Below are 26,322 nucleotides of genomic sequence, written 5' to 3' on the forward strand. Positions count from 1 at the left end.
CCATGGACCCGCTGCCTCTGTATGGTGCTGCTTCCAGGTCCCAGCCTGCACCAGCTTAGGTGTGGGAGGGATCTGCCCTGTGGGGACCCAGGAAACCTGCAAGACTCCTCCAGCCCTTTCCGGGGTGCCCAATCCCCCATTCCTTCCATGGAGCCCAGGAGCTCCGTTCCCCAGCCCTCCGTAGGGCCCCCCAATCACTCACCCTTCCCCAGGGCCCAGGAATCCCTCAGCCTCCCCAGGGGCCCGGAGCTCTCCCCACACTTTATGAGGTCCTCCTGCCATCTGTAGCCCGAGAGATGATGTGTGCAAAGGGCAGGGCTTAGCACAGGCCTGAAACAGGAGGGACCTCTGGTTGTCACCAGTGTTGCTTTGAACAGCTGTGAGACGTGAGGCACCGGATCTGGGAAGGCACTTGCCCCATGGAGATGATGATGCTAATGTCCACAGGTGCTCAGCACGGGGCTTCCTCTTGTCCTCAGCACAGTTATGGACACAGGCTTGGACGCCCCAGCTCACTGAAGGAAAGCAGCCCAGGGTCACAGAGCTGGTAAGCAGCACAGCTGGATCTCACACTCTAGGCTCCCGGCCCTGTTTCCAGGGGCCACGAAGGGCTTCGTAGACAGGAGGCTGACACTGGCTTTGGGGACACTTCCTCACCTCCACGAGTGATCTCACCTGTTCGAGGCCCCCAAACTCTGTTCACTGCTTCTTCTTCCCTGCTCCCTGTTCCAGTTATAATCAGGGTGACCCCGGCCATCCTTCCTGGAATTCCCTAGTCCCCCTTATAGGCTGGGCCTATATATATATAGTCTGACTCCACCCCTTCTGTAGCTGGTCTCTCCTTCTATAACCAGGACCACCCGACTCTGGGGCTCTGGAGGCGGCAGCAGCTTCTAAACAGAATTTAATACAAATGTTTTGCTATCCTTGTTTTGTTTTTGTTTGCGTGTCTTTTATGGCTTCTTTATATTTTATGGCTAATTATATAAATATATTTATATTTATGTTAAAGATACTGCGTTCCTATTTTAGCAGTGCTGAAATGGTTCCTGTTTACAAGAAATTTACACAGTAAGTGGTGGTTTGTAGAGCATTGATTTTCAGCTGCCTTGGGCCTGAATGAGTTGGGATTAACTCACAATTAGATAACACTAATTGTGTTAGTCCTAGAGAGAAACAGTTTAGGAGGTTCGGCTCAGGACAGGGCCCAAGAGAGATGATCACAGGGGGTTTGTCCAGTCACCTGGGTCCCTGGCCCTGCCCACCTGCTTGGCTCTCCCCGTCCAGCACACCTGGGGCTGCCAGCTCTCTGGGTGTTGTCTTGGATCCCCCAGGAGAGAAGCTGGTGAATGTTTTCTCTTAAAATGCTCTCATTCCTGGAGGTCCCAAGAGATCCCATGAGAGTCAGCTTGGATTGTTTCCCCTGTGAGGTTCATATCGTAAAGCCCAAGCTAGTGGGTAGCAGGGTCACATAGATAAGCGACAGATCTACCGCTGTTGGAGGTGTTCAAATGTCTCCGTCAATTAGGGATGATTTTGAGGCCATTCGGTCTTCTCATACTAATATCCCAGGATATACCAGCCCAGAAGACATATCTGATTACAATTTTGTCATGCTTATTTCATTCGGTTCCAATGTAGCTTTTTCTTTGGGATTTCTTTACTCCTATTTTATTTGTAGAGGTACTTCTCAATTTCTAAACATATGGGAATTTCTAGTGAGCTTTTTATCCATGATTTCTAGCACATTATATTACCACAACATGCTCTGTGTGATTTCATGCCTCTGAAACATATTGAAATGTCCCTTATGACCAAAATAGATCGGGTGCATTTTTGTAAGTGTATCCTATATGCCTAAAGTTAATGTGTCCTCCACAGTGGTCTATGGATGTGGACAGACATACGGAGATAGCTGTGGGATTCAGATGGTTTGCTCTCAAGGTCTACATGTTATGGATGTTCTGTCTGCTTTGAGTCACTGAGAGAGGGTTGAAACCTCCCACTCTGCTTGTGTATTTGCTTGTTGTTGCAGTTCTGTCCTCCTTTGCTTTATATGTTGTTCAGCCAATGGCTCTAGGATGGGAGTTCTGGAAGGAAGGAGATAGCGCCCAGAAGAGGGCAACAGGGACCTGGGTTGGGAGGCAGCAGAAACAAGAAGGATGGCCAAAGTTCCAGAGAGGACCTGTTATTGGGATGGCACGTGGTGGGGCGCCAGTTGGGAAGGGGCTCTTTAAATATGAGGTCACGCGGGGTGCCCATTATGACCTACCAGGGGCAAAGGCAGATGATTGGCTGAGAGAGAGTATAAAGCCTCTGGGTTGCTAAGGAATGGTTCAACCAGGGGAAGGCTTGGAGAAAAGTGTATCCTCCTCCAATCCCTTCACCTGCTACTGTTTCCTGCTGACCTAGTGATTTACTAACCTGCTGACCTACTACCCTTTCTGAACCTCCCCTCGAGTACTTACTCTGACCCTGACACCGTCGCTGACCCCTTCTTCTCCTGACAAACGCCTTCCCCAATCCCACCCTTTATTTCTACCCTGCTCCCAACCCTCATTAAAACCCTATCCCCTTCCCACCCCTTCCCACCCCTCCCTACCCCACCCACCCCTACCTCCACTCCACCCCCCATCTCCACCTCCTCCCTGACGCCCCAGCACCCCTTGAAAGGACCAAGACATGAAGGTGCAGAGGCTGTTGTTCCTGGTGCTCTTGCTGCGGTGTCCCGGTTCCCCAAACCCAAATGTGAGTAAACATGGCACTTCACTGGCATCTTCACAGGTGTGGGGGGAAGGGCAGAGGGGGAGGGAGAGAGAGAATCCCAAGCCAGCTGTGCAGTGAGTCCAGAGCCTGAAGAGGGGCTCATCCTCAGGACCATGAGACCATGACTTGATCCAAACCAAGACGTCATCACTGAACGGCCTGAGCCCCCCGGTGACTCAAAGCTGCTAGTGGTGTCTTCATTCCTACTGGGTTCTTTCACATGGTGGTCAAATAATAGTTTTTTCATGGGGTTGTTGGTGAGAACTTCAGAAGAACTGCAGTTCTTCCTGAAGACCGAGGACCACAGGGCAGGTTTCTCGGTCAGCCTGAAGGGGCTGTGGCCACAGCCGTCCACATCAAGTTCTGGGTCCTGTCTGTGCTGCTTGGTCCAAAAAGAGCAGCTCTGGCAGGATGGAAACCTGCAAATACTAGGGTAATGGTGGCAAGAAGGAAGGATTTGAGAAGATATGAAAAGCCATTGAGCTCTTTGTCTTAAATAGGGGGCTTGTATGATATGTACATTATATCTCATTAAAATTGTCTTTTAAAATGTCGGGAATGCTAATTTATAGGAGCTACGGGCATTAGACTGGCTCCTGGAAGCCCAGTGAAGATCCTGCTTCAAGCCTTGTATGTTTAGGGTCCATCTTCTACATTGATTTCATGTCAGCACATTGTTCATATTTGTGAAGTTTGGCAGCCCTGGGAACAGTGGTATCTTAAGCATTGGTGTTGGGTCTTGAGTGTTAAACAGTGAAATGTCCTTTGTGCTCTGTGCTTCCTGGTTGGTTGACTTGTAACAACTTCGGAGTCAGCCCTTTCCTCCTGGCCTTGGAGGCTGTCCCCAGGGACTCTGTGTCCCACCAGGTCCGTGGGAGCCCTGAGAAGCCCAGCAGACACTAAGTGACCGCATCTCGCTGGGACGTTTGTCACAGGAAAATCTGATGGATTGATGTAATCAGGAAGTGAATGAGTTGTTACCCTTTCTTTGGCCCAGTGTGTACAGAGTGTTGATTTCCCCAAAGTCAAAAGCTCCTGAATGTCCTTAGGATTGTCCAAATATAAAGAAATACCTGGTTCCTAGTGTGACTATTTCACTCCTTAAAAAAGAAAACCCTTACCCTCAGGAGAGAGAGACAGACAGGGAACACTCTAGAAATAAGCAGACTTCTTTAGATCGGCCTACACCAGATTCTTAGAGAGGGATTTGCAAAGTGGGAGTAGTCAGGAAGGACCCTAGTGTTGAGGCAGAATCATCCCACATGAATACCTCCAGTCAAAATAGACTCGATTCTGTTTCTTTTGAGTCTTCAATGGAGGGAATTTCTTCGTAGTCTTTATTGGAAATATTCCCCTCTGCCTAGGCTGCATCTCATAGAGCACTTCGCCTTTCTCACCCTCCCTCATCTCTGAGCTCTTGCATAAACTACCTGGTCTCGCATTTCCCTCCTCCACCTGCTCATGGCCATTGTCTGTTAGAACCTAGTGTTATTGGCCCCATTGGATGTCATCTAGTTAAGAGTCAGCTACTGGTCAGCATCCAGACAGCTGCTAGATGTACCACGTGGCCACAACTGGGGGTGTTTTCCATTTGTGACAAGATGGCCTCTGTCTTTTGTGCATTTGATCCCCATGATCAACCATTGAGCAGATAGCTAATGTTCTCTTTCAGACAGCGGCTGTTCCAAGACCGTGTATGTTTCCCACCAGCACACATGTTTGTGACCTCAGCTGTGAGGGTTGAGGATGAAAATGTTATAGATTTCAGGGGTACTTTCTAGAGAGTTGTGTTTGCACAAAATTCAAGCTTGGTGTGAATTAGTAGGAATTGCATTGTGAGCGTCTTGTCTCCTAAAATACTTGGAACTCCAGTTTTTGTAAAATGAGATGTGTTCTTTGTTTTGGTGTCCATATCCAGGAATTTTGTATTCTTTTAGAAATGAAATTTCATGGTCACCTGGGTGGCTCAGTCAGTTGAGCTTCTGCCTTAGCCTTGGGTCATGATCCCAGGGTCCTGGGATTGAGCCCTGCTTGGGCTCCCTGCTCAGCCGGCAGTCTTCTTTTCTGTCTCCCTCTACCCCTTCCCCTGCTCATGCTCTCTCTCTCTTTCACATAAGTAAATAAAATCTTTTTAAAAATCAAATTTTAGAGTTGCTCTTGACTGATTTAGTTACAATACTGAGAAATAGGAACATGAATGCCTTTCATTGGCTTTTGGAGATAGGTGTTCAAGTAATTTAAAATGTCACAGATACCATCAAAATAAACAAGATCACCTGATTATGAAAATCTTTATGTACCCCTGAAATCTGACATTTTGGGCTGTGATTCTGAAGCAAAGTGGGCATTGAAAGAAAACATCACTGTTTTCAGAAACTAAACAGTAATTCTAATTTATTTTTGTTGAAATAATAATCCCATATTCTTCTAATAGAAGCCTCCTGTCTCTCTCTCACTCATGTCCTGATCTATAAACATCTGTCCATAGAACATTCTCATTTATATCTCTAGTACATTTTTTAGTCTTGCTTTTTCTCATTCTTCCATAAATTTTGGGCCTATTTTTGGAAAGGTTCCAGAGGAGTTTATCCAGGTCCTTCATGGATGTACAATAGAAGTCAGTGACTTCTTACCTACTGTAAGTTTACATTTACTTATCTTGTCTATTTTATGTTGGCTTATAAATTCTTAAGTTCTGTTAGCTATAGAAAATTTATTTGCCATGTGTTTGTAGGCAAAATAAAATCTCTTAAGATTTGTCTATTAGATTTTTCCTACAGCTTCAGTGTTATATAATGTATATATGATCACAACATCTTTTTCAAGAATACAGTTTGTTGATAGTTGACATAGGTAAACACAGGGAAACCCATCAGCACAGTACGATAGTAAACACACTCATCACTCCCAAAAGTTTGCCCCTGTTCCTTTGTAATCCCTCTGTGCTCCTTCTCCTCCATGGGGAGGCAGTTGAGAGGTGTGCTTACCTGGGGGAGGCTGGTGGAGGGTTTGTAAAGTTGATTGTTTGGGACAGAGACATTGTAAATCTTTGAGATTCCTCATTGTCTCACGTGTTATTTCAGCTTGTCCATGTTGTGCCTGACCGTTTCCTTCTTGGCCCTGATGGGGTTGGAGTTCTATGGAAACTTCCCATTATCACTGCCCCCTTGGGAGTTTGTGTCTTTCTCATTTATATCTGGAGAACCATCCTCGCTGTAAGTATACTAAAGTAGCTTATATATACTGTTCTTCATAAATGAGCAGAAAATTTTATAGTTATTGGACCTTTTATATCCATTCAGTAATAGAAATATCCCTCTAATACATCAATTTTGATGATCACCTAGATTGCAATAGATTTAAATTTGTGTTGCAGTGCCTTCTGTGATCCATATGTTCTTTTTTTTTTTTTTTAAGTTCAAGCATAATTGGCCAACAGTGTAGTATTAGTTTCAGGTGTACAACATGATTCAGCAATTCTATACATTTCTCAGTGCTCATCACAATAAGTGTACTCTTAATCCCCTTCACCTCTTTCATCCATCCCTCCACCCACCTGCCCTCCAACCCATGTGTTCTTTAGAAGTGTGTTGTTTAATCTCCATTTTTTGGTCATTCTCTAGCTATCTTTCAGTACTTGATGTCTAGTTTGAGTCATTTGTGGTCTGAGAACATACGTCCTGTGATTTCTTTTCCTTTGGTCGTTCAGATGTATCTTATGGCCCAGAATATGGCCTCTCTTAGTGAATGTTCCATGGGAACTTGAGAAGAATGTCTTTAGTTTGGTTGTTGAATGGATTATTCTGCAGATGTTAATGGATCCAGTTGATTGGTGATGCTTTTCAGTTCACCTGTATTCTCATGGAATTTCTGTATCTGTTGGATCTGTCAATGACTGATAGAGGGTTCTGAATTCCCCAGCTATAATAGGGATTCATCTGTTTCCATCAGCAATTCTTTCAGTTTCTGCCTGATGTACTTCGACACTCTGTTGTTAATGCATGCACATGAGAAATTATTATGTCTTTTGGAGGATTGACACCTTTACCGTTGAAGTAATGCCCATCATTATCCCCGACGGTTTTCCTTACTCTGTAGTGTGTTTTGAAGGATCATTTCACTGGCCACAGGTTTCTCGTTGGATGTTTCTGTTAACACTTTAAACATTTCATCCTTCTTGATGGCAAGGTTTCGGAAGTGTGATGTAGTCCTTATCCTTATTCATCTTGGGTAAGGGTTACTGCTCTCCTTCCCCCTTCCACCACCCACACCCAAGCCCTGCTCCAGATTTCCAGACTTGTTTCTTTGTCTTTAATTACCTGTGACTGAACATTCTGGATTAGGCATCATTGGCGTTAGTTGTTGGTGTGTTTGTTTTGGTATTTATCCTGCTTTCCTTGTTTTGAGCTTCCTGGATCTGTGGTTTGGTGGCTATATTAATTTAGGAAAATCCTCAGTCATTATTGCTTCAACTACCTCTCTGTCCATTCTCCTGCTGCTCCTATTCTGTGTGTGTGTTACACGATTTGTAATTGTCCCACTGGTCTTGGATTTTCTGTGCTGTCTTTTTAATATTTGTCTTTGTTTTTCTTTTGGGAAGTTTCTACCGGAAATTCTTTAGGCACAATGATTCTTTCCTCTGGTATGTTGAGTCTCTTAATGAACCCATCAAAGGCATTCTTGATTTCTGTTATGGTATTGTCCAGAATCCCGGTAAAATCTTAGAGTTTCATATCTCTGCTTACATTCATCACCTCTTCTTCCTACTGCCCCCTTTTTGCTTAGATCCAATATCAGGTATGGAAGGGACTTGAAATTCCCAACCTGCCAATGCCATCATCTCTGCCTTAGATGCCTTAGGTAGTGTGATTCTAGTGCTTGCTGTCGTGGTTTTTACCCTTAGTATGCCTTGTACGGTTGTGTTGAAAGCTAGATCTCCTGTTCTGGTAAAGGAACTGAGGTAAATAGGATGTGAGGGTGAGGTTGTCTACTCATCTGTCTGGGGTTAGACTGAGTTTACTCCCAGGTGAGACAGGGAGGCGATTGCATTGGAGTTGAGACTTTCCCCCTCACCTCTATTGCGTAGTCTTTGGGAAAGGCCCAGTTAGGCTCTGGGGACATAGTTTCACTTGAAGGCAGACCTTTCTAAGAAGAACAGAAAACTTCTGAGTTTATTTCTAAATGGAATCTCCCCCCTCTCCCTGCCAATGGAGAAACCTTCCCTTCAAAAGGAACACAAGTATGTGCTATGGTGAGCGCTGTGAATTGGGCAAGACTGTTGAATCACAGATCTGTACCTCTGAAACAAATAATGCAATATATGTTAAGAAAAAAAGAAGAAGAAGATAGCAGGAGGGGAAGAATGAAGGGGGGGGAAATCGGAGGGGGAGATGAACCATGAGAGATGATGATGGACTCTGAAAAACAAACTGAGGGTTCTAGGGGGGAGGGGTGTGGGAGGATGGGTTAGCCAGGTGATGGGTTAAAGAGGGCACGTTCTGCATGGAGCACTGGGTGTTATGCAGAATGAGTCATAGGTCACTACATCAAAAACTAATGATGTAATGTATGGTGATTAACATAACAATAAAAAATTTTTAAAAAAAGGAAAACAAAACTATGACGTCTTTGGTGTGCTCATCTGTCTCTTCACTTCCCCTTCCTGTGGGGCTCGGTGACAAGGGCCAGAGCAACTCAGAGATTCCTAAGCAACATGTGAAGTTACAGGAATCACCATGGTTTTCTGTTTGCCCTCCACTGATGGACTTTCCTCTAACAACGTTATTATGACTGGCTTGTTGATAGCATGGTGATATTCCAATATCCTGGCAAGATTTGGGGGCGGGCCTCAGCCTCTCCTCATCCTGTAAAACTTTTGAACGGGGAAATATGTTAATGGTGTCAAAATGGGGTCTTGCCTAGAGTTTACTAAGCTATAATTTATCAGGGTGACTCGATCTGGATAGCCCGGTTCCCCTCTTTTGAAACATCCGCTGTCATTTCTCTTGTTGCTTATGCTTCGTCTCTCGCCACGTGCCACTCTTTTTCTCATTCGATGGCTTTTCTGTCTTTTTGATGACCCTCTGTAGCAGTCTGGGAAACTTCATAGCACCTGATGTGCCATAACTGTGTGTGAATTCAGCAAACAGCCAACCCTTAGTAATAGTTCAGAGAAGCTTTCTGGACAAGGAAAACGGCATAATTTTGTCAGAGCTTTGCTCACCTGCCAGCCTTCCTTCCTACATTCCTTCCTCCCTTCCTTCCATTTTCTTTCTTTCAGGATCTTATAATAATCCGTTTCTGAACTCAGTGTGCATATCGGGTTGCATTAAAGTTACGGAAATGATGAATTAATGAATATTTTTTTAAATGTCTGCATGGTCCGCTGTCAAGAATTGAACAGGTTGAACGTTCATTTCACAGTATGTGAATAGATTTTGGGGTCAAAACTAAGTTATATACCTTTGTGCTCCTTATCAGAAATGGATTGTGAACTATGATGACTTAATCAGGAAATTCCAATTTTGTCTTCTTTTTTAATCCTGTGAAGTCATTCTGCTATACAAAATGATGATTGTAATTTTCTTGGATGACTGTTTCGGTATTGACCTGAACTAGAGATTTTTCCTAGTAGTACGTTTTGACATCAAACTTCATTTTGTTTCTTCCTCTCTTAGATAAAGCCTCGGCGATATGAAGGTAAGTTTTTTGGCTTTAGTTTTCATTGTCGTAAATTCTCAGTACCGGTGTTTGATGTGGGTATAATTCGACTAGGGGTAAATATGGTGACTTCTGATGTCTAAGTGACTTGTTAACTCCTGAAAATCATTCTCTTTCCCATGTGGAGTCTAAGTGACAATGTGGAGGGTGTTGCCATCTCTTAGGAGACCAGGAGGAGGTATACCTCATGGGAGTAGGGAGAATAGAAAGAGTAATTTTGCAGAGACATGTTTAGGAGGCATGCGATGATAGGAGCCTGAGGTCTGGAGTGAGTACTATGCCATGACCTGGCTCTTGGCGAAATGTCAAGATGAGAAAACACTCTTTGAGTCTAACAAGCAGGCTACACTTAGAGAAGGAGCCACATATTGCCAGACAGAGCGTGTGTCACAAGAGAGGTTTAAACCATGGTTTTGAGTCTGAAGTGGAGGGAGCCTTTCCTGCCAGGGGAGAATGAGTGGAAAGGAACGTGTGCCAGTGGGGCTGATGTATCGTGTCGGGCCTCATGGATTGTGATGATTCCACGGTGCTGTCTGTTGACGGCCAGGGTGGCTGCCTGGCACATAGCAAACCCTCGAATGCTGGTGTTCGTCCCTGTGAGTGCAGCAGTGGGCGTGGTGAGAAGAGAGATCTCAGGGCAGGAGAGCGCTCACATTGGGCCACTAGAAGAGAAGTTTGCACTTTGAGGTAAGATGAGAGAATTATTATTTTTTAAAAGATTCTGTTTATTCATCTGACAGAGAGAGCACAAGCAGACCGAGTGGCTGGCAGAGGGAGGGGGAGAAGCATGCACCCCACTGAGTGCAGACCCAGATGTGGGACCCCAGGGCCCAGAGTGGAATCATGACCCGATGTGGGATCGTGACCCAAGCTGAAGGCAGACACTTAACCGACTGAGCCACGCAGGTACCCCAAGATGAGAGAATTAGGAGCCAGTTAGAGGAGTCTGTGTTCTCGACCTTCGATGTGTTATCCATCTGTGATAGGGCGCTTCATGAGTGTGGTTTTCCTGTCAGGGTAGAGGGTAACCTTCTCATGTTGGGATGAGAAAAGCTTGTGTTCCAGGGAGTGTGAGTTATCCAGGCCCTCCAGAGACTGTAATGTGGAGTTTGTACCCGAGTGTGTTTGATTCCAAAGGTCTTGTCCTCCAGAGCCCCTGCCTAGGGTTCATGACAGGCAATCTGTGAGCAGCAGAAAGTCACTGAAGGCCTTGGAGTTGTCACTCAATTGCCATTTTGAGCTTTCCTTGTGTGGAATTCCAAGGAGGATCTGGAAACGGACATGGCGCTGAGCAGGAGCAAAGGATGGTTTTGTTCATTTTGGGTTGTTGGCAGGGACCTATTTTTGTACCTTAATCATTGGAGGAGAGAAATGTTAGTTGACAGGATGCTTGATTTTTCTGTTACATATCTGGGGATGACATCAGCATTTGCAGTGATTGCATTTTCCAAGACTGGTGCTTACAGATGGGAGTAAACGTAGAAGACATTTGAGGGCGTTTCTCTATCTTTGAAAAAAATTTAAGTAGGAATCTCCCCAAAATAGGTTGTCTTGGGTTTCAAATGCTGCTAAAACTTGCTTCCTTAGGGCACAATGGGAATGCTAACAAGTTAGTTACACCCGAGTGTCAGAGAATGTGTCTCTGGTGCTCATACACTGGGATTATTCAATGTCACTCGTTTTGCTAATTATCTTTGCGATTCTTTTTTCTCCTTTTAGTAACCTTACAACAAATAAATGAGAAGATCCATCGACTTAGGACAGAAAACAGGGAGCTTGCTCAGGAAATATCCCTTTGGGAGCTGAAGGTATCAGTGCCTTTTCAAATACTTTTTGTGATTTCATTTTGGTTACTTCCACCTCTTGTAGTTCATCCTATTGACCTATTTCATGTGATCCAGAAATGGTCCTGATTCAAGAGAAGCTTCACGAATGTAGAGCACTGCCTCTCTATTTTGAAAGGAGTCACACATTAGTAGATAGGTTTGTGTAACACGATGCTATTCTGGAATTCTGTTTCCTTTTTTCATATGTTTTATAGATCCGGGAAGGCAAGAAGCATGTTGCAGAAACTAAGAGTGAACATAAGTTTCTCTCTGAGGAAGTTCTTAAATTGAAGGTAAGAATCCCTTCTTTGCCTGAATTGTGTCCTAACAACAGAAATAAAAGTAATGAATTATCATCATTATCATTATCACTATTATTATTTTAAACATTGATTGATTGATTTGAGAGAGAGAGAAAGAGTGAGTGGTAGGGGACAGAAGGAGAGAGAGAATCCCAAGCTGACTCCATGCTGAGTGTGTAGCCTGATGCAGGGGTCCATCCCAGAACCCTGAGATCAGGCCTTGAGCCAAAACGAAAGCAGGAGTCAGACACTCCACCGACTGTGCCACCCAGATGCCACCCAGGTGCCCCAAGGAATGAATTATTATTACTCATTCAAAATGTTTTGTTGAAGGAGAACATCGAAAAGGTTGACGAAGTTAATGAAAATTTAAATGACACCCTTCGTTGGGCACTGGCTCACTTGCAAATTGAGAGAGAGAAGAAGGTCAAGAATCAGGATGTGGTAAGAGCTGGCTGTTGAGTTTTACCTTAATGTGGCCCCGGCAGGCTTTTGGTTCACTGGGTGAGATGAGTGCAGCATCCTCGCTTGCTGTTTAGCACAGTAGAGAGTGGGCCTCTGGGAACTGAAACTCCTACGGAGCAGTGAGCTGGGATTTCACTTAGAACCACCGTGATGGGGTTTGCTCTTATAAGGACTAGGAAGTATGGTTGATTTCACAGCGAGGTAATGATCACATCATTCAGCCCTGCCCTCCAAGATATGTAGAAAATCCCCACAAGACACTTGAGCGATGAAGGGCGATGGCTGACCCAACTGTGCAGTCCCTTCGTCTCTTAATGCCAAACAGAGCATTTTCAATGTGAATAGGGGAAGATGTGTATATATGTATGTATGTGGATATATATATGAAGGAAAGCCACTAAGAAAGTCATTTGTGAGTTCTTTGACGTGAACTATTTTCCACTTTGCTTACTTCCTCCTTGTTCCATTATGCCTTAAGGGCTTTCTTTGTTGCACTGCATGATCCTGTGCAGGAGGAGGGTGTCAGACACCCTCACGTTGTTCTGTGATCATGATTTCCTGAATGTCTTTTCTCATATCTGTCTTGAAGGCCCAAGATGCATTCGAGGATGGAGAGCAGAGAGCCTTTAGGGCCAAAAAACGAGAACTGCAGGGTATGTTCTTTTGGGGGAAGAAATCCGCATATGGTGGCAATGAGCTTGCATTGGGAAGGGAAGGAATGCCTTCCTGCCTTCAAGGTCTTGCCCTTCTCCTTTCCCTATCAAACCGAAGTTCTCCGGTCATGTGCACATACACACACAAAAGAAAACTCATCCTTTCCAGAATGTCGACGATTGTTGGAAGACCATTGCAATGCCCTGAGTTCTTTGAAAACAACTCAAGAAGCCGAACTGAAAATGCTGAGGAGGAAAGTGGATATCGTGGTGGATTTCTCTAAACAAAGACAAGCGGCTGCCGAAGAGTAAGCTATTCTTGTGTGAATTGTCACCAATACTATTGTATGAATTTAGGTGACGGCCAGTCTAGATAAGTGTATTTCTTTTAGAATTGGATCTAGAGTATTTTTGCCAAATGCATTCTGTAGAATTGTGCCTGCCCTTGCTGCCTTGATGTGTGTGACCTGCATTTCCCTTTGTGTTCTGACTGCTTGTCACGCTTGTTGTGTGACTCCTTGGAGTAGAAGAGGGAAGGTACCCTCCTTAAAACCTTTGATACCTGGATCCCCTCTGGGTCTGTCTGCCTTGTCCTTTTGGTTTCCGTGTCATCACATGTTCTTATTAGCCCTGAATTCAGTCACTTTTGGTTCAGTACGAGCCTTGGGTCAATAATGGGGATAGAAAAATGGAATTGTCTTGCTGCGGAAACACTGGGAGTCTCCTTGTGGAAAGTGGGTTGGGGCTCCAGCAGTCCTGGATGCCTTCATCCAGTATACAACTGACATCACTCACTGTCGCCCAGTCCCTAAGAAGGCCGGGGTATTTCCCATCCACCGGATTTTTTTAGGTGTAACTCTCCTGGGTCCCAGCCAAAGCCTGCGGGTTCACTAGGGCTCACCTTGGCTGGCTGACCCTGAACTTCACTCGTTTCCTTCTAAGCCCATGCCCATAAAGTTGTTCAGCTTCTTTACAGTTCACTTGCCTGTTCCAGAATGTATTGATGTGTCCTGGGGAGATTGGCTCCCACTGCCAGGCTGGCTTTCTCCTAGGCTTCCTTCTTCTCCATCTGGTTCTCGTGTTTCTTCATGTACTCTTTAGAAATTGGGTGCATTCCCTCACGAGTTTGCTCTTTTGTCCAGTGTTTCCTTTCTTTTCTCAGGAGGAGATCAGGACCTTAGAGTCCCTCATTCACGTTGAAAAGCAAAACTGTTCCCTGTCTTCCCTGGAGACTCAGCTTTGTGTTATTCCTTCCCACAGCGGGGATGGGGGCTGCTCTGTGTCACTGGCATCTTGGTTCAGTTCATTGGAAATTTCTTTTGGGGGTGGGTACAGTGTCCTGACCACCTTTCTGTCTTCTACACCTTCCAACTGAGCCACTCCATTACAGCCGCTCCAGAAAGCATTTGCTGAAGGATTGCCTGAGAGACCAGAAGCAAATGCATGTGTCTTTCTCTGTCGGGAGCTTTTGACTCAGTTTCTAAGAGTCTTTTGGCATGTGATCTTGAGGAAATGAGGTGTCCTCTTGAAACCCTTTAAATCAACACCATGAGCAAAAGAGTCTGAGGGCAGCACAGCAAAGCAGCCTTTTTAAGCATCGCACGTTGCTGCCTTCACTATCAGTGAACTCAGTCTTGTTAAAGTCGGTTGACTCCATGCAATTGATAGTTTTCCATCTGAAATCTGTTGCGTGGAGATAACACACTGGCTATGTGACAGTTCACAGCCTTTTGCGCTTCAGGACATATTGCTGGTACTAAGATTGGCCTCTTCAAAGGAGGAGGCAGGGGTTGTAGTTGTAGACCCAGAGATGTCTGGGAGTGAGTTGCCATGCTGATGAAGCCATATTCTGGAAGGCTTCCTTTTGGGTTCATTTTGTCAGGCACAGCCTTGGTCTGAGGATCAGGGCTCCCCATGGAGGTGTACGACTAACGATGGTCCCCTGCTTCATCCTATAGTTGGTCAGGCTTGGTTTTTCACTTTGAACTGAAAGGAGCCTTCACCGTCTCCGACAAAAGACCAACTCTGAGAGGACACAAGCTGCAATGTTACTTGAGGAGTTGATAATGAAGTAGAGAAGTGTAAAGACAGCTCCGATTGCAAGGGACTTGGCAGCATCCAGAGTTTGATTTTTCTTTAACCCTAAATGGGACCTTCAGTTCATTTCCCTCCTTGTGTTGTCAGTCTGTGCATTTATGAGGGACATTGGAATCTAGGCCATCCAGTGTGCTGGGAGGAATGACGGCAGAACTTCTGGACCTTGGCTACTGGACCATGTCTATACCTTTCCTGTCTTAGGAAGGTTGCAAAGACCCGCTGTGACCTGGAGGCAACAGAGAGTCAGCTGTCCGCTGCCATGGAAAATCTGAAAGGAATCACAGAAGCAACGGACAAGTACAAGTGAGTTCAGACACTGAATATTAGCGGCTCCTGAAATCCCTGTTCACTTTGTATTTTTAACTTTTCTTCATTGTTTAGACTCAATTCACATGTAATATAAACAAAAATTCAGAGGCATATCCGGAGAGAATTAACAGACACAAAAAGTTAAGCTCTAGAAAGAACAAAGCAATTTCATTACTAAACATGTCCTGATCCCCAGCGCTGGCCTGATTCTGTGGAACCTTCTTCCACGCCATCGTCCCTGGGGGTGGTGTCAGTTGTCCTAATCTGGAGGAAAGCAGTTTGTCGTAGGATGCATCCTACCCATAAGCCCGGCAGGGCCATCTGATGGCGCTGGTCTTTGCCGCCCTGGGAGCCATGGCGAGGATAGAAGTTGCCCAGCACACTTGATGGCACCCTTGTCACGTGATAAATTAGGGCGAGATTGAAAATGAGTAAGGAAATTATGTCAACTCTGCACCCTGCAGGGGAAGAAAAATGATTACGGAAAAGAGGTAACAATAGCTTTGATCCTACTGTACATTATAACCATGTGAAAAGTGTTTCCTGTGTGAGGATCAATTGTATGAGGGGACAGATAAGAGGAGAATGGCCACGTGGGCAGATGATTTAAAATCACAGCCAATATTGGGTGTTATCTGATGAGAGCACTTATAACTCACAGGCAAGAAATTGGAGAGATGCAAGATCAGCTGCAGGAGGCAGAGCTCACCTTCCAACACAAGGTAACCTGAGTTGTGCCCCAACCTCCTGGCCCCTTAGCGCCTCCTGCAGGTGATGGAAGTGGCCCTTCGATCCCCCAACATGGGCTCTTGGTGTGTTGACTTTTTCAGATCGCAGCTCATGAGAGAAGTGCTCTAGATAATTGGGTAAGTGTTTTCTTTTTCCTCCTCTTCGTTTGGGGCCCAGTCCGGCACAGCTGAAGGTGGATGTGTTTTTCTCCCCCAGATCAAGGCTCAGGTTTGGGAGAGGAAGATAGTGCAGCAGAGGAGGGAGAACGCCTATGTGAAACACAGGTGTGTGATTTTGACGTGCCTTTTTCTGGGCGTCTTGAGGGGTCAAGGCTAAGCTGTTTAGTGTCTAGTAGAGGACATGGTGGTGTCATTCTTATAGACGTCCATTCTTTTTCTGTCTTCAAGACTGCACATGATGAGGAGAGAGATGCTGCCTGAGGGATCCATGAGGCAGGAACCGATGCCGGGAAGACCTGAGACACAGAACCGTGTGCAGAGAGGTAGGGAGCGTGCTGTGAAATGCAGCAGCCTGATCTCTGCTGGGAGAGCACATGGTGTCCTTCCCGTTCCTGTGGGTGATCACTGTGTGTCCTGGAGAGAATCACAAGCACTACCTAAGGACAGCAGGTTGTCTGAAGGGGTGACAGGAGGGTGCTTTCCTCAGGTGCCCACCGGCCGCAGGGCACCTGTCCCTGTGACAGGTGGAGCTCATGCCCCTCCCGTGACTGCAGACCCTCCCACCTCCTCTACCACCCACCTACTGAAGAGCTGAGCCTGGAGGAGTTGTGGGCCCGAGCTCCCTTCCCACCTTGATGCAATGGTGAAGACTTTTTGGAAAAAAAGAAATGGAGAAAAATGGCATTTATTTACTCTTTATGGAGGTTCCTTGATTTTTGTTTTATTCGTCATCTACAGTCCTATATTAATCCATGAAATTCATGCATTTTACTCCTCTAATGTTATCGGTATAAAGCCACAGCTTTACTTCTCAATCTGCCTATTTTTACTTTGCTCCTGGCTGTACGATTAGTGTACTCCAATTCTTCTCTTCAATATTTATGTAATAGCCAGCCACACATGCTAGGCCTCATCTATAGACTGAAGGATTGAACCATCAACTGGCGGCCTGAGACGAGAATGCATGCCGTTCATGTTGAGGGTTTATCCATTTTTAGCTGGTTGAGCCCAGAGCAGTCTACTGCTGTCCCCTTAGCTATGAAAACACCTGAAGCAAGCTGGGCGATGGTGGTCCCATCCTCGAGGGGGAGAGGCAGAGGTCTCCCCCTTGTCCTCAGGGGTCAGCAGAGACCTTTGAGAAATGCTGTGTGTCTGAGAAGGGACCCAAGAGTGGGACAGAGGGCAACGTGTTAGGGGCGGGTTTGGAGGGTTGGTTTGATTTCTGCACAGTCAGTGCTGGTCTGAATCCACCTCCATCTGTTCTAGGGCTTTGGTCTGATGCTGAAACTGGTGGGTCTCCCATGGGGAACAGGGGCACCGAGCCTCACAGAGACCCAGGGATGAGCAAGGTAACTACTGTGGCCTCTACCAGGTGTTCCGGAAACTTTTCCCTTTCTGAGCAGCACCCTGTCCTGGCCTTGTGTCTGTTGGGTGGGTTAGGGTTTGTCTGTGGTGTCGTTCACCTTTCAAAATACAAGCAGTTCACCCGGGGGCTGACAGGCTTCTCCATTACAGATCCTCACCTTCGGTGGCACCTCCTGAAGCCACGGGTGCTTAGAGGTGAAGGATGGCAGGGCGCTCACTGTGTGTGCGTGTGTGCTTGTGTGTGTGAGTGTGTGCGTGCGTGTGTGTGTTTGTGTCCATCCGTCCACCCCTGCCCACGCACAATGCCTGTGGGGGAAAGTAGCTCGAGGAGGATGACACGTCACTCCACAGTGAAGTCTCTGGCCGGCCTGACTGCCAGTCAGTAGGTTCCGATCAGGTGCGATTGGTGTAGTGTTCATGTTGGGGTTCGATGATTTACCTGTGCCAAGGTCTGTGGTAATCCTCACAACTGGAAACTAGGGGAAACTCTCTCTCCATTTTCTATTGTCTGTTTTGCAGTTTGGAATGTTCTTAGATAGGGCAAGTTTCATAAGTCATCCCTGTTTTCCTTCTGCTGGTACAAATGCTGTACAGAATCCCTCTACTTGTACCCTTTCAACGACTGTTGTGAATTTCCAAAGTGGGGGGTGTCCTGGCACACACATTCTGAAGCGGGGATGTCGGTGATTAGCTGCATGACCCGGGCCTCACAAGCCCTGCAGTTGGGCTTCTAGGAGCAGGTCCTTTTGGTCTTAGGTCACTGTGAGAGCTGGTTTCTTCTCTCATCACACGCTCTGGAGTTGTCCGTCAGAAAGCATACACATTTTTGTGAATTCTCAAAATTCACAAAAGTTAGCCTTATTTAGCCTTCCCATCTTAATTTCCCACTGGACAAAATTGCTCTGGAACTCAGTGTGCGGAAAATTCCAATGACTGTGTTTTAAGATAAACACAGCCGCTGCACGTAAATAAGGGCTATTGGTATCATGTTCCTCTCAGAAAACCCTCTTCCAGGTCCCCTATCAGACCACAGGCCCCTAAATCCTCAAGGGTCTTTGTGGCCTGGACAGAAACTGCAGAGAGTAGAAGACCGCTTTGTCAGGAAGTGAGGCAGGTGGGGACAGTCAGGGGCTTTGCAGGCAAGGGATTCACCTCGAGTGGCTCGGATTCCTTGTGGAGAAAGGGCATTCAGTTTCATCACATTCTGTCTATTCTTAACAAACCCAAATCTTCTGCGGTGGTTGAAGAGGAAAGATGAAGTGTTGTCCACGATGTCGATGCCTCCCTGTCTGGAGTGTGGGCTGCTTTACTTGTTTCCAGTGATCCCTTTTCACCCTTTAAGACTCTACTTCTTGGTAGTGAATGTTGGCAGACTTGGGTAGTGATGTTTGATGACAGTAGGTTATTCCTGTAACATCCTTTCTCCTTCCCCGTCCCCCCCCTTATGATAGTAGGCAGCAATTGGGAGGGACAAAGTTTTCTAGCATGACGTGGCTCTCCTGGAACGTGGTATTGGGGAAGGAGCCAGATGCTGAGAGCTTGCTCTTTGGGTTTCATCTCTTGGTGTTGCAACTTTTGGCTGTCTTACCCAAATATTTTGTCCTCTGTTCTGCAGGTCGGTACAGATGTGAGAGGGTTTCCTCATGCTCCAAGGCCCCCCCATATGCCCTACCACATGGGGCAGGGTTTACCAGGCTTCCCTGGCTATGGGCCACCTCCACCTCCTCCACATGGGTGGACATGGGGGCCTCAACCACAGCTCATTCCTGCTACACATGGTAAGATGATCTGAACTGGATGACCTGAATCGTAAAGCCTATTCATAGTTTAAGTACTTCTGTTGGTGGAGAAGATGTAGAGGAGGTACCAGAAGGCTTTGCAATGCAAGGATCGACCTGAGTGAGGACATAGTAGCATTCGTCACCTTTCTGTGGACATCCATTTCATGGACTGTCTTGTTTCACCCTACAGAAATGGGCAGCAGGTGTCTGCCATAGAGAAGAAAAGTGACAGTTTGCAAAGGACAGACATAAAAGCTTTGCCCATGGGCACTGCCCAGACACAATGTTTTGGGCCCTGGGATGGATGAAGCACAACCTCAAATCACTGTTACTTGTGGAGGCCCCAGTTGTCCAGTGTTATTCACTAGCTCTGAAAACATCTGTCACTGGGTGGACTGATCACATCCTCAGTTGTGGGGGACTTGTCTCTCCTTTGTCCGCAGGGGTGAGAGGAGACCTGTGAGAAATGCTCTGAATCTGGAAGGGATGTGGGAGTGGGAGAGCGTGGAATAGGGTGGGGCAGGTGTAGAGGGTTGGCTTGCATCCTGCATGGTCAAGGCCAGTCTGAATCCACCTCTGTCCCTTGCAGGGCTTCGGTCGTATTCAGAAACCTGTGGCTCTCAAGGGGACAACAGTGGCACCCCGCCCAAGAAGGTCCCACAGAAGGACTAGGTAAATACTGTGTCTTTTCTCAGTTGTAACCATTTCTGGAATCCTGTTCCTGTCTGGGCAGCACCCTGTCCTGACCTGTGTCTATTGGGTATGTCCTGGGATCTGTGTGTGGTGTCATTGACCTTTCAATATGCCCAGTCTTCATTCGGAGCCTACAGACTTCTCTGTTTCCAAATCATCACCTTACGCGGGGCGTCCTGAAGCTCCACGTGCTTAGAAATGAAGGAGAGCAGGACCCTGCCCTTGTGTGTGTGTGTGTGTGTGTGTGTGTGTGTGTGTGTGTGTGTAAACTCCTGGAGGAGAGCAATATCTCACTCCACACTGAAGTCGGCCAGTCCCGCTGACTCCTTGCAGTTTGCTTTCCCGCGGGAGCGGTAGTGGTGTTGGGTTTCGGGTCAGGAGACTAAGCTGGGAGAATGTCTGCGGTAATCCTCACAGCTGGAAACGGGAAAAGCCATGCCCTGCCTCACACTTTGTGCCACGTGCTTTGGGCAGCTGTGAGTGTTGGTGGACAAGGTGAGCTGCGACCTCACGTGCGTTCCATCTGTGTGGGTAAAGACGCGACCCGGAATCCCTCCAGTTGCTCCCTGGGTGAGATGAAGGTGAACTCTGCCAGGGGCCAGCTGTGTGGTAGAAAACGCCTCCCAGAGCACAGCCGTGAAGAGGGAATCCCGGTGACTCCCTGCAGGGCCCACGGCTCACACACGTTTCAGTCGTGCTCCCGTGAGCGGGTTCTGATGCGGTTTGCTGGCTGTGCCGACTGATAGCGTCTCTCCTGATCCACCCTGGGAGGGTCACGCCTGCTCTCCAGACACATTGGTTTGCACCCGGGGATGCAGAATGGGCCCCTCAGTGGTTCTCGGCACCAAGGACTATGCATTTGCTCTGTGCCTGAGCTGAGGAGCATCGGAATGTCGGTGACTCAGATCCACAGAGCTGGGTCTCACGAACTCATCGGGATCGTGTTCTTCTCAGCACTTTTCCCGGTCCGCTGCAGGACTCCAGAAACTCCCGTCTCCTGAGCGGTGTCTGTGGCCATGGACAGCACTTGGGAGAGTAGAAGAAGACCCCTTTGTCAGGGAGGGAAGCGGAGCAGGGTCAGGCGGGGGCTGGTGGGCAGCAGTTGGACCCACGAGGGGCTGTGATTCCACGTGTGGACACTGGGCTTCTCCGGACTTCTCACCGTGCTGACCCCTGCTTCTTCGGGTTTCAGGTTGATGGGGGTTCTGCTTCTGTCTGTCATAGCAACATTCCTTTGGTTTCTGTTCTGCAGAACCCTGTGGATGCAAGAGGACCTGCTCCTGTACCCGGCCCACTGGGTCCACCGTACCCCACGGATCCCCCTTCATCACCATCCTGGAGCCCTGGGGCACATCTCCCTCCACCCACCCAGTGGTCTCTGCATCCTTACCCTGCACCCGAACCTACACCACAGGGTTTGATGATATGAATTGTATGATTTGACTTATAATCTGTATTGTCTTCTTTCTTATTGAGTTGGTGGGGCAAAGGCCAAGTTTGTGCTGAGGCCTTGACATTGGGAGGGGAAAACCGCCTGGGGGCGCTGTAACATCCTGAAGTTTCTCAGGACATACAGGTGTTGTGCTGGGCTATTTCCACACACTGAGCGGGGGGAGGTGCCGTTGTTGGGAAGGAAGTGTCTCTATCGCACAATGGCAGACATATATTTCTTACCGTCGGGCACGTCCAGAGTCCACAGTTGTTGTTCTGGGCGGGATGAAACACACCTCTCACTTTGTTTTCAGCGTGTTGAGTTTGAGCTCTCATTTCCTCAGTTATATAAACACCTGAAGCAGGGCTATGGTCCCTTGATTAATCATTAGGGCAGGGGTCTGTCCCTTGTCCTCGGCAGTCAGTGGATACTTGTGGGAAACCCTCTTGTCCGGTAAGGGAGGTGAGAATGAGAAACAGTGGCAGATGCTGGAGGCAGGTGTAGACGGTTTGTTAGAATGTTGCTCAGTCACTTCCAGTGGGATGGTCTTCCGTCTTTTCTCTGACGTGGGTCAGATACAGACGCTGGGGCATCCTCCATAAGGAATAGCAGTCCTACATGCAGGCCTCTCATGTTATGGGAGAGTGAATGTTGCTAAGGACATGATCACTTTCTTCAGGTTGCTCAGGAGACGCCTTTGAGGGACTTTGTCTTTCACTCATACTGAGGTGGTCAGCAGGTCCCTTTGTGGTGAAGGAGAGCCGCTCTTCTCCAAAAGCTGGGCACAGCAGGTATGCGCATGCACACTGTGCAGAGACGATATTCTGTGCTCTGGGAGGGATGAGGAGGGAATTTCAGGGGTCTGAGAGCAGCGAGGGACACATTCATTAAACGACAGAGAGGTTGTGTTCCGTATAAGGGAAGCCCCAGCGATGGATCTGAAGGACCAGAGAGGGAGCCATGAGTCACTAGAAACAGGAGGCTGTGGATGAGCAGGATGGAGGTGCTCAGGGGAGTGGATGGGCCTCTCTCGGGTAGAGCGGAGGCCGTTCCTGCAGGCCAGCAGCTTGAGCAGTGAGTGTGAGGACACCGTGAGATCCACACCGAGCTGCTGCCTGTGTCCATCACACAGCGTGGATGATGCAATTATTTGTATCAGAACGTCATGGTTGCCATAAAGCTGTTCGTTCATAATCTATAAGGATTGTTGTTTCCTCTGAATTTCTGAAGGTTCTGAACTGGGTGAAAGAATGTGGTGGAGACTTGGGAAATTGAACTCGGTTCCTTTGGGGATTCTTGTCTGCCTGAGTTTGTGGGCCCCAGTGAGAAAAAGTGAAGACGGGACCAAGATCAGCAGAGTGGCTGCCTTGGCCTTCAGCCCGAGTCAGACTCTTCGTGGGGCATTCAGGATTGACCAGGAGCCACTCTCGCTGGATCCCTGTCACTACGCCTCTGCATCTGAGTCACCGCCCTGCCTGCACTTTGCATCTCCCTGAACTTTGGTCACAGTATCCTGCGGATTGACCTGTGTTCCTGCCCGAATGCCAGCTCTCCGTGGGGCCTACTCAGAGCCTCAGCTCTGTTATCTGTGAAAGGGGAGCCTGTCGGATTCTGAGGTCATTAGAAGAATAGGAGTTGAAGTACATAAAGAATCTGCAGGGGCCCCTGGGTGGCTCAGTCGATTAAGCATCGGACTCTTGATTTCTGCTCAGGTCATGATCTCAGGGTTCTGTGATCGAGCCCCAAGTCAGGCTCGGCGTTGGGTGTGGAGCCTATCTAGGAATTTCTGTCCTCCCCACCCACCCCCCCACGCCCCCCACGCCCCCCACGCCGCCTTTCCAGCACAAATTTGCCCTTTTTCGGTCTCTATCTCAAGAAAAGAAAAAGAATATGCAAAATATCTGGGCTCTTGGCCACTCCCCCTTCTCACTGTTTAAATGAAAATAGCTCCATCAGATGATCATCAAAAGATGTTCATTTAAGTCCACAACATTACACTGAGAGTATAACACCTCAGCCCAGAGATTGGCATCCTCATTTCAAAAATAAGGCAAAGACCCCCCCCCCTTTTTTTTCTATTAAATTTTAGGTCCTAGCCAAGAACGAAGTAAAAGATCATTATGAGAACATGTATATTCAGAGATTCATATCTGAGATGTGAAGACAGTTATTTTCTATTACATACAGACTCACGGAAGCAGCCACACCCTCAGGTGTTCATTCAAGGCCTCAGATATACCAGAGGAAGCAAATGCATTCAGGAAAACATAAGGTCACAGTGTACTAACCCCAATCCGTCTGCCTTACAGGACAGTACATTTGCTATTTGAAGACCTCCCTGAGCAGTAACAACCAGGCTGTGTGTGCATATATTTAGAAAATTGTCAGATCAGCCTAATGTCCTGAATGTTGTCCCTGCCCATCCTGTCCCCTGTGCTCTGTCTCTCCTGGGATCCCCCAAATAAACCTTCCACGGTTCTGTCTCTGTGTCAGCGTCTGCCATCAGGACGCCCTACAGTCGCTCCCCTTCGAGTGCACGCTGTGAAGCCCGTACACACAGAAAACAAACCGGCAGCAATGGTGGTGACGGAGAATAGTAGCAAGAGTCCCCTTTGTGGTATCTTTACTGCAAGGGGCGTAAGAAATCCTTCTGGGGAGGCGGACACAACATGTATTTAAGTCTGTTGGTGGTTGTATGAACTCTGGTGCTAGATACTCTTGAGCACATGGCGCCTGCTAGTTTAAGGGGTGTGTGGTGATCAGCAGGACAGGTGTCTGTCCCCAGGCAGTGGTCTGTTGTGATGGTGAGGAATGAACGAAGCATCCCTAGTGGCCCTGGGAGACCGGTGAGGAGGCCCTGCATTAATCCAGATTTTGTGCACTGGTTTCACCTTACCAGCTGCCCCCCAACAGCAGATGGGCTCTGAGGGGGGCTGATGGTGACAGTTTTCTTGGTAAGACCCACGATGCCCCATAATCCGCCTCCAGTTTCCTTGTTGAGGGATGGGCAGGGCAGAGGCCAATGACAAGAGACCCATTCCTCCCTCACCACACAGGAGGAGTTGGGTGTATGCTTCTGTCACTTTTTAGTCCTTTACTCCAATCCATTCTGCACCACAACTCCTGGGTCTTGCAAAGCCCTCCTTCTTCCCGGGTTGTGGAAGCAGCCATCCTCCAGTAGCTTTGAGGTCGTGGCTGGGCCACCAAGGTGTCCAGGTCTGTCTGTCCACATGCTTCCCAGGAGTGGCTGGTAACTGCACTGCTGTAGTCAAGGTCAGCCTGAGCAGCCTTTGACAATGGGATTGCCATGCCCTGTGAGCAGGGTCTGGGCCGAATGATGGCAGGAGAGAGGGGGAGACAGGAGAGGTGGTTCCCTGTGGTCTTGGACAGGGCTGCACAGAGCAGAAGGCCTGAGGGCCTGCGGAGAGATAGGGAAAGAGACTGTCAGGGAGAGAGACACTGAGTGAGTGGTGGGGGGATTGGGCAAGTCCTAGAAAGTGAGAGGAACAAAGAGAGAGACACAGGGTAGAGAGAAGCAGAGACAAAGAGGAATTTCAAGGATGAAAAGAGGTTGCTGGTCTAGGTGTATGGAAGTGGACCGTGGACCAGGGTGGAGGAGGTCGATGTAGGTGCTTTGAGCATTGGGACCCGAGAAGGTGGGAAAGCAGGTGATCAGATTTCCCTGAGCCCAAAGCTCCCACCTTCCTAGGGCTGAGCTTTGCAGAGGCCGTTTCACTTGGGAAGATGGGCACACGTCCTTTTGCATGGACTTGTGGGGCCGAGCCTCAGGATCTGTCATGGAGAGAGATGGCTTGGCTGGACCTGAGCATGCTCTGTCCCTCCAGCTGAGGGGCCATGGCTTTGAGCATTGTAGGGATTCCCAGTGCGGCCAGGAGAGGGCGCCCGCGCACCTCCACCGGGACGCGGAGGTTTCTCAGCGTTTGCTGACCCAGGGCATCTCAGAGCAGGAAGGACTTCTGTAGCAGCCCAAGGATCCAGCCCGACTCTGGCTGCCCCAGGATAGAGAGCCAGGGCTGTGGTTCCAGTAGGTTCTGCCACCACCCTGTGGGAGACCCTGGGGGCTTTGCAGCAACTTGGTGCCTCCTGACGTGCCACAGACAAGCTGCTTTGTTGGGTGAGTGCTGAGGAGGGGGCTCTGGGTGTCTTCCCAGGACATGCTGGTAGGTGAGCAGCACAGTCGCTTGCATTTCCTGAGCTGTTCCCCTGGTTCATTCCTCCCTTTCCCTGAGGGTATTTCAACAAGACGTATTTTACTCAGGGATCCGTGGATTGAGGGGTCCTGCAATGTCACATCAGAGATGCTGTGGTGGTTTTGTTACAGCTGGAACCAGAGCCCCAGGTAAAAGCACAGAGTGTCCTCCACTTAAACATGCGTTTACTGCACAGTTAATTGGTAATGTTTATAGGAAGAGAACATGATTAGATTTTTTTTTTTGTCACTAATGCAACATACTATCAATTGCTGTTAAGCTTGGAAAACTGCACTTGGTTAACACTGATTTCAAGGATAGTGAGCACTCTTAAGCTTCAGGTCCCATGCCTCCTGAGACTCCAGGGAATGGGAATTTTTTTCCTGGAGGAGGAAAGTGTTCACTGTTTTGCAGTCAAGGTATAGACTTTAGGTAGTCCTCCATCCCTTGTTAAAGGAGTATGTCTTTGTCCCCGGCAAGTTTTGAAGAGTGCTTATTAGAAAAGTTGCTTGAATTGAAACTTCTAGACTCAAATAGTGGAGTTCGGGTTTTCATGGGACAGAAGTTGTTATTTAGGAAGTATCAGTGTTGGGACTGTAAGTGATAATAAAAGTAAGGAACCATGCCAGTCATTTGGCGTATGACGTGGAGCACTGCACTAATTTCTCAATGTTTCAGATCCCAGGGGTCATGATATTGAATATACACATGTGAGGAGAGGGTTGGTGCCCTGCTGTCATTACTGGCACCCCCCATCCTGCACACACAGTGACTGCCTATACTGCAGTTGCCGG

The 26,322-nt window shown here is 47.7% G+C and overlaps 1 protein-coding gene across 4 annotated transcripts; it reads left to right on the top strand.

The window, feature by feature from the left end:
• Window positions 1–169: 169 nt before the first annotated feature.
• Window positions 170–23,798, top strand: LOC135364540 (transport and Golgi organization protein 1 homolog). 4 transcript variants are annotated; one of them, XM_064592619.1, is made up of 21 exons: window positions 170–547; window positions 1,013–1,071; window positions 1,882–1,944; window positions 2,661–2,748; window positions 5,339–5,404; window positions 5,850–5,981; window positions 9,444–9,465; window positions 11,206–11,294; window positions 11,528–11,605; window positions 11,948–12,058; window positions 12,669–12,732; window positions 12,902–13,040; window positions 15,031–15,132; window positions 15,800–15,860; window positions 15,969–16,004; window positions 16,084–16,151; window positions 16,275–16,369; window positions 17,313–17,395; window positions 19,027–19,189; window positions 19,782–19,864; window positions 21,138–23,798. In XM_064592619.1, exons 4-20 carry the CDS (start codon window positions 2,683–2,685, stop codon window positions 19,862–19,864), a joined length of 1,458 nt encoding a protein of 485 aa, XP_064448689.1. In that variant the 5' UTR covers window positions 170–547; window positions 1,013–1,071; window positions 1,882–1,944; window positions 2,661–2,682; the 3' UTR covers window positions 21,138–23,798. The 4 variants fall into 4 exon arrangements, with proteins under 4 accessions (XP_064448689.1, XP_064448691.1, XP_064448692.1 ...); XM_064592621.1 differs by lacking the exons at window positions 1,013–1,071; window positions 1,882–1,944; window positions 5,339–5,404 and having other exon boundaries at window positions 530–547; XM_064592622.1 differs by lacking the exons at window positions 170–547; window positions 5,339–5,404 and having other exon boundaries at window positions 616–1,944.
• Window positions 23,799–26,322: the final 2,524 nt, after the last annotated feature.

Source organism: Mirounga angustirostris, unplaced genomic scaffold (assembly GCF_029215605.1).
Source record: "Mirounga angustirostris isolate CCGP_5_RB_7025 unplaced genomic scaffold, mMirAng1.0.hap1 SCAF_5, whole genome shotgun sequence".
Classification (NCBI taxonomy): domain Eukaryota; kingdom Metazoa; phylum Chordata; class Mammalia; order Carnivora; family Phocidae; genus Mirounga; species Mirounga angustirostris.